We start from the raw sequence: 8,732 nt of genomic DNA on the forward strand, positions 1-8,732 counted from the left end.
GAGCACCAGGACCAAAAATGAACGATCTGGGAGAACAATCCCATGATCTACTCTCATTTTTTTTATAAAAAAAGATCCCATGAGCTGCTAGGGGTAATACGGTGCTCACCAGCTCGCGTGCAGCATCGTCCCTGCACGCGCTTTCCGACCCAGTAGCCATGCCGGCCGCCGCCTGCACTCCCGGCGGGCATCAGCATCCACATCAACTCCACCCGTGCCACCACTTCCCCTGATGCCTGCTATATATATACGCTGCACGGCCTGCGATCCCCAACAACAACGACAACCAAGACAAGGACCCAAGAGCAGCTTCTGAGTTGTGATCACCCATCGATCTGATGGCTTCCGCTGCTCGCTCCTCTCTCGCGCTCCGAGCGCTGCTGCTGCTCGCGGCGGCCGTCGCCGGCGCGCTCTCGGACCCGACGCCGCTCCAGGACTTTTGCGTGGCGGACCCGCAGGGGGCGTGCAAGCCGGCGTCCGCCGTGGTGGACGACGACTTCTTCTCCGCCGCCATCGCGTCCGCGGCCAGCACCGCGAACCCGTTCGGCGCCAACTCCACGCGCGCCACCGTGTCCACGTTCCCGGGGCTCAACACGCTGGGCGTCTCCATCACGCGCGTCGACCTCGCGCCGGGCGGCCTCAACCCGCCGCACTCGCATCCGCGCGCCTCCGAGCTCGTCATGGTGCTCAGCGGCGAGGTCATGGTCGGCTTCACGTCGTCGGCCAACCTCCTCTACTCCAAGGTGATCAGGGAGAACGAGCTCTTCGTCGTGCCCCGCGGCCTGCAGCACTTCCAGCTCAACACCGGCGCCGGCGACGCCGTGTTCCTGGCCATGTTCGACAGCCAGTCGCCCGGCGTGGTCACGCCCACGTTCGCCATGTTCTCCACCAAGCCGGCCATGCCCATGGAGGTGCTCACCAAGACGTTCCTCATGGGCGAGGACGAGGTCAGCGCCATGAGATCCAAGTTCGCCGGCTTCTGACATTCAATAGCACCAGTCCAACATCAGTTATCTTCTGCTAAATTATCCCATCTAGAGTCACGCCAGTGCGTGTATTCATTTGTTTTTTAAAAGAAGATGATTCTCTGTTTCTGAAATCGCTGTATACACATTTGTGCTTCCGCCAAATTGTAAACTATATAATGCTCTAAAAGTGTGACCTGAATGTAAATGTACGTGTGCCAATATAATATAACTAGCAGTTTGCATTGGGAGATGAAGTCACGACTTCATATAGTAACTGTAACGTCCCGGATTTTTTCCGAAATGTTAGAAAGTTGAAAAATATGAATTTCAATTTTTTTTAGTTATGCTGTAATTAGATGCATTTCAGTGTGATTTCTCCTCTTCTTAAATTTCTAGTAATTAAAATTTTGAAATAAATTAAGGATACAAATGTTAGTGTGCTATATTTGGAGTTACTTGGATTTAATTGGATCTACCTTGTTCAATTGAATTCGATTTGAATTTATTTTCTTGTTTGAAATTGTGTGGAAATTAAGTTTGGAGTGTGCTCTTCAAATTTAATTCCAAATGCTAACCCGCTGACTACCATACCCGTATCCAGTCCGGACCAGACCCAAAACCTACCCAGACTTGGAGCGTCTTTTTCTTTTTTATATTTAAAAAAAATAAAAATTTCAAAAATATATGTCCGTTTTGAAAATTTTCGAAAATACCCCCCGGTCGCCCGGCCCAGGAGCGACACGGGTCTGTCGCCCAAGCAACGGGCGACAGGACCTTAATATATATATTTTTTGAATTTGCAAAGAGGTCCCTGGCCGGGGGGAGGGGGCCTGTCGCCCCTGGGGGCGACAGGGGGTCTCCCACCCTATATAAGCCCTGACCTCCATTCCCTTCTTATTTGAGCCAAAAAATTTCACCAAAAATTCAGAAAAAAAAGAGGGATGAGGAGAAGAAAAGCGGCGAAGCTCTGCCGAATTCCGCACTTGTGATCTACCGGTAACTTCCGTATGAATCCGTTGATATTGTATAACAATTTAATTTAATTAGCGAATTAGCTGAATTAGATTTGGTGCTTTAGAACACTCGTTTAGTATTATAATTTGAGTACTATTACAGACTTGTTTTTAAATTAATTATGAATTAGAATAGAATTATGACAGTACCTTATTGATATTGCAGTATAAGGCAATGGCTGCATCCAATTGTGGAGGATTTTCATGGACCGAAGAAAAATCTAGTATAATACTTGATATCATGACACATCTTGTTATCAGTAAGATGTTGGATCCGTTAGCGGATGGTACGATAGAGATGGTGTTGTCCAAAGTAGTAGAGTTTAAAGATTTGATATTATTTCGAGGTATTACAACGCAAGATGTAAAAGGACACCTGCTAGAACGTTAGAAGATATACATGAGAGTATGTGAACTAGCGAATCATCCTAATATCATTGGATTCTTACAAAGTTCTTATAAGATATGGATGTGGCCAGATGTGTATGAGATGCACATTAAGATAACTCTCATTCAGTTCTAATCCCGTCCGTCATTTGGAATCCATATATTTGAAACAATAACATTGTTGTTTAATTATATGCTAGGATTACCCCGAGGATACGGAGTTGATTAACAAATCGATACCAAATTTCCGTAAATTGGTATGTATCTTCGGTGGACTTATGCCGCAAACTAGGCGAAGGAGGTGGAGAAGATCTTCGGGTGATAATACTTGGCCTCGACAAGAACAGATGACCGGAGATTCGTCAAGTCGTGCTGCAGCACCTCAAGCACAAAGTGGTGTTAACTTGGATGACGACATGGACGACTTCATGCCCCCCAATATATGGCCTCCAACACATGATGTTTCTTCCCCTGTACATGAACCTAGATCCAGAAAACAGAGAAAGGGAAAGGGAAGAGGTTCGTCAAGTCATTTTGCAGCACCTCAAGCACCAACTTGTGTTAACTGGGATGACGACATGGATGACTTTATGCCCCCCAAACCATGGCCTCCAACACATGATGTTTATTCCCCTGTACTTGAATGTAGATCCAGAAAAGAAAGAAAGGGAAAGGCAAGAGGTTCGTCGAGCCATACTACACCATCTGCAACACCACCATCTGTCAACTAGGATGACGACCTAGATGATTTCATGCCATGATCTATAACATATGATGTTCATCGGTTCAAGATGTATTCACATTTAGTATTGTTAATGTTGTATTATGCTTGTATGTATGTCTCGTACCTAACTTGCATTCACTAGACATGTACATAATGTCGAGTTTGAATCGTAGTTAGTCCTAATGGAGCAGCGAAGTATAAACATATCATCTATCGTATCTAATGGAAAATACGAGAGTGATCAGAGGCGAACATTGAAGTGTACAAATAAGCGGTCCACAACTATCTCATTACAAATAAACATCAGAGATACAAACATCGGATATATCTAACCACCTCTAGGGCGTCGGACCCTCTTAGCCCACTGCTGGGCACGGACATGGCCCTCGGAGTAGGTGTGACGATTCGGAGACCTCACTTGTCGCTCAGGACGCAAAAGGGGCTGCGGTGTCTGCTGCTGAGAGATTTGTCAACGAGCGCCGTCAGGAGGGATCGGTCGAGCTGAATAGGCCCACCCTCGACAAGACGGCCCAGAGTCAGTAGACCGGACTCACGTAACCTGCAATAAATAAAATTATCGAAACAAAGGAATACCGACGAATACATAAGTGATAAACAATAATATTTCATTACATACCTGTCAACCCAATCGTGGTGTATAGAGATCGCCTCCCCAGATGGACGAGGACGTAGCACCTCTTGGGCTCGGTGCTCACTTGCTGCAAAGAAAGACCTGTGGCTCGAGTCGATAAGTGGGTCTAGCAAGGAGTCCATCTCCATACCTGCATTCAAAAATATATGAGAACACATAGGTACATATATGTTCCATACAAACTGGATGCACGATATTTATATATTACAGATAGATTCCATACAACCTCCACGTACGATTACTACATATTACAGATAGGTTTGATACAAACTGGACGCACGAGTACTACATATTACAGATAGGTTCGATACAAACTCCACGCAGGATTACTACATATTACAGATAGGTTTGATACAAACTGGACGCACGATTACTACATATTACAGATAGGTTCGATACAAACTCCACGCACGATATTTATACATTACAGATATGTTCCATACAAACTGGATGCACGATTACTATATATTACAGATATGTTCGATACAAACTAAACACACGATTAGTATATAGGTACAAACTGCACACTGGTGGATCATGACACCGAGTGCCTTCCATGAGCAATTCTCGCCGATGGTCGTTTGAACGTAGGAGGTGCTCCATCTCTGGGATTTTCGGAAGGACCGACGTCAGCAGCATCGTGAAGTGCATTCTGAAGACACTTCTTGTAGTTGTGACCCAATGCTCCACATTGGCTGCAACGCTTTTGTGCCTTGCTTGCTTCGGACTCGTCCATACCATTCCGAATACGACGTGTCTGACGGCGGCCTTTGCCTTTCTTAGTGGCTGGATCAGGAATAAACATCTTATCCTCATTATCTTGAATGAAAGGTCCCACTATTTCAATCCTGTATACCTCATGTCCCTAGGTGGATACAACTGCTTCCTTGCTGAAGTAAAGTGAAACAAATACTACTGGATGCAACCCAGACTCTGCACATGCCGCAATGAGATGCGAGCATGGCAAATGCAATAACTTAGGCTTCATGTAGGAGCAGAAGGCTTTGCCATCTACCGTAATCAAACTCTCCTGTACCACCATATCTCTACGGATGCCACGACCAGTTCTATCCTTGCATAGAACCTCAAATCTATGCTCCATTGTACCTGTTGATATGACGCGGTGCAGTTTGGCCTTTTCAATCTTCTGTTGCATATATTGTGTCACTCTTGTGCAAAACTGAATTTGGCGGTTGCTGATGTTTATACTTGTAGCCATGTAATGCTCTCTGAAATACTTCATGCACCCATACATGATGAACTCAACAATTCCCACAAGAGGAAAGGCACGACAAGAACGTATAACCATATTGAAACACTCCGCAAGGTTCGTTGTCTGAATATCATACCGTATTCCGTTGGTATCATAAAGGAATGACCATTTCTCCTTAGGTGCACCTCGAATCCAGTGTGAAAATGGCTTCTCAATTGAATCCCTAGCCTCTGCAGCCTGACTCGTGCTTGTTCCTGATGCCCTTACCTTCACTAGCTCTGCAGTCAACTGATCAAGCATCTGTCATAATGCATTGAATTTTCTCGATTGATTTTGGGTGCACAACCTCTTAAACATGTTCTTAAGATCCTTGTTCTTGAAGTGGTCATAGAAGTTTGCACCCATATGCCTAATGCACCACCTGTTTTGGACATCGGGCTACAATGGAGGCGCTGTCGCAGTTCCACGTTGCAATTTCAGTATTGATTGCAGCACCCCTGCATGGCTATCACTAATTAGGCACACATCTGGACGTGCAGCAACAACATGAACCTTCACTCGTTCAAGGAACCAATACCAACTGTCTAAGTTCTCATTCTCAACAAATGCAAATGCGAGCGGAACTATTTGGTTGTTGCAATCTACCCCGATTGCGGTGAGTATCTGAACTTTATACCTGCCAGTCAGAAATGTGCCATCAATGCAGATCACCGGAAGACAACACTGAAATGCTCTAACACAAGCACCTATGCGAAAGAAGGCTCGTTGCATAATTCTTTGCCCCCTAGTCACGGCTGGTACGAGGTATGTGTCATAAAAGGTTCCAGGATTTCTAGTAGCAACCTGGGATAACATACGAGGTAGGTTATCATATGATGCCTTGTATGTGCCGAACTGCATCTCGAACACCCTTTGTTTAGCCCGTCATGCCTTCAAATAACTAATGGTGTACTGGTAAGTCTGCTCAATATGTCGAACAATCATTTTTGGCTCGTAATTTAGGTTGTTCATAATCAACCCATATATTTGCTTTGCAACAAAGTCGCATGATATATTGCGATGCGAGGGAAGAACTTCTGACAGCAAACAAGTGTGCTCTGTCACAATGGAACATTTCCAGTTCGACTTCCATTTTCCCTTGAATGCATGTACTCGCCATGGACATCCATCATTCACACACTTCACCTCATATTCTTTACTGCCAGACTTTACGACTCTAAATTCTCGTTTCAATGATATTGTCCATAGTCTGACAGCATCATTTACGGCTTCAATGTTTGGATATGTTGCACCTTGCACTACCTCATTCCCTCTGTACTCCCACTCCTATTTTCGTACGCCTTCTGCGACATGATTGCCAAAACCATGCTCCTTCCACTCTTTTGGAAATGAGTACTGCTCGTCATCAGATGCGCCCTCATATTCTTCCATCTCCATTGCGGTTTGGTCTTCTGCCTCCATCTCGTACACAATGCTATGTATCCTCTCTCCCTCATCAGCAAGACCCTGTGACACATCTTGTTATCAGTAAGATGTTGGATCCGTTAGCGGATGGTACGATAGAGATGGTGTTATCCAAAGTAGTAGAGTTTAAAGATTTGAAATTATTTCGATGTATTACAACGCAAGATGTAAAAGGACACCTGCTAGAACGTCAGAAGATATACATGAGAGTATGTGAACTAGCGAATCATCCTAATATCATTGGATTCTTACAAAGTTGTTATAAGATATGGATGCGGCCAGATGTGTATGAGATGCACATTAAGGTAACTCTCATTCAGTTCTAATCCCGTCCGTCATTTGGAATCCATATGTTTGAAACAGTAACATTGTTGTTTAATTATATGCTAGGATTACCCCGAGGACACGGAGTTGATTAATAAATCGATACCAAATTTCCATAAATTGGTATGTATCTTCGGTGGACTTATGCCGCAAACTAGGCATAGGAGGTGGAGAAGATCTTCGGGTGGTAGTACTTGGCCTCGACAAGAACAGATGTCCGGAGGTTCGTCAAGTCATGCTGCAGCACCTCAAGCACAAAGTGGTGTTAACTTGGATGACGACATGGATGACTTCATGCCCCCCAAACTATGGCCTCCAACACATGATGTTTCTTCCCCTGTACATGAACCTAGATCTAGAAAAGAGAGAAAGGGAAAGGAAAGAGGTTCGTCAAGTCATGCTGCAGCACCTCAAGCACCAACTTGTGTTAACTGGGATGACGTCATGGATGACTTTATGCCCCCCAAACCATGGCCTCCAACACATAATGTTTGTTCCCCTGTACTTGAACGTAGATCCAGAAAAGAAAGAAAGGGAAAGGCAAGAGGTTCGTCGAGCCATACTACACCATCTGCAACACCACCATCTGTCAACTAGGATGACGACCTAGATGATTTCATGCCATGATCTATAACATATGATGTTCATCGGTTCAAGATGTATTCACATTTAGTATTGTTAATGTTGTATTATGCTTGTATGTATGTCTCGTACCTAACTTGCATTCACTAGACATGTACATAATGTCGAGTTTGAATCGTAGTTAGTCCTAATGGAGCAGCGAAGTATAAACATACCATCTATCGTATCTAATGGAAAATACGAGAGTGATCAGAGGCGAACATTGAAGTGTACAAATAAGCGGTCCACAACTATCTCATTACAAATAAACATCAGAGATACAAACATCGGATATATCTAACCACCCCTAGGGCGTCGGACCCCCTTAGCCCTCTGCTGGGCACGGACATGGCCCTCGGAGTAGGTGTGACGATTCGTAGACCTCACCTGTCGCTCAGGACGAAAAAGGGGCTGCGGTGTCTGCTGCTGACAGATCTGTCAACGAGCGCCGTCAGGAGGGATCGGTCGAGCTGAATAGGCCCACCCTCGACAAGACGGCCTAGAGTCAGTAGACCGGACTCACGTAACCTGCAATAAATAAAATTGTCGAAACAAAGGAATACATAAGTGATAAACAATAATATTTCATTACATACCTGTCAACCCAATCGTGGTGTATAGAGATCGCCTCCCCAGGTGGACGAGGACGTAGCACCTCTAGGGCTCGGTGCTCACTTGCTGCAAAGAAAGACCTGTGGCTCGAGTCGATAACTGGGTCTAGCAAGGAGTCCATCTCCATACCTGCATTCAAAAATATATGAGAACACATAGGTACATATATGTTCCATACAAACTGGACGCACGATATTTATATATTACAGATAGGTTCCATACAAACTCCACGTACGATTACTACATATTACAGATAGGTTTGATACAAACTGGACGCACGATTACTACATATTACAGATAGGTTCGATACAAACTCCACGCATGATTACTACATATTACAGATAGGTTTGATACAAACTGGACGCACGATTACTACATATTACAGATAGGTTCGATACATACTCCACGCACGATATTTATACATTACAGATATGTTCCATACAAACTGGATGCACGATTACTACATATTACAGATATGTTCGATACAAACTCCACACACGATTAGTATATAGGTACAAACTGCACACTAGTGGATCATGACACCGAGTGCCTTCCACGAGCAATTCTCGCCGATGGTCGTTTGAACGTAGGAGGTGCTCCATCTCTGGGATTTCCGGAAGGACCGACGTCAGCAGCATCGTGAAGTGCATTATAAAGACACTTCTTGTAGTTGTGACCCAATGCTCCACATTGACTGCAACGCTTTTGTGCCTTGCTTGCTTCGGACTCGTCCATACCATTCCGAATACGACGT

General features: G+C 44.7%; 1 protein-coding gene across 1 annotated transcript; it reads left to right on the forward strand.

Annotated features, from left to right (window-relative positions):
• The first annotated feature begins 338 nt into the window (after positions 1-338).
• On the forward strand, positions 339-1,093 carry LOC120646167 (germin-like protein 1-2). Its single transcript, XM_039922861.1, has one exon. The coding sequence runs from the start codon at positions 339-341 to the stop codon at positions 981-983; it is 645 nt and encodes a 214-aa protein (XP_039778795.1). The 3' UTR covers positions 984-1,093.
• The last annotated feature ends 7,639 nt before the right edge of the window (positions 1,094-8,732 follow it).

Source organism: Panicum virgatum, chromosome 8K (assembly GCF_016808335.1).
Source record: "Panicum virgatum strain AP13 chromosome 8K, P.virgatum_v5, whole genome shotgun sequence".
Classification (NCBI taxonomy): Eukaryota; Viridiplantae; Streptophyta; class Magnoliopsida; order Poales; family Poaceae; genus Panicum; species Panicum virgatum.

Coding starts and splice junctions, on each gene's coding strand:
- LOC120646167 (XM_039922861.1), top strand. CDS start 339: ATGGCTTCCGCTGCTCGCTCCTCTCTCGCGCTCCGAGCGCTGCTGCTG.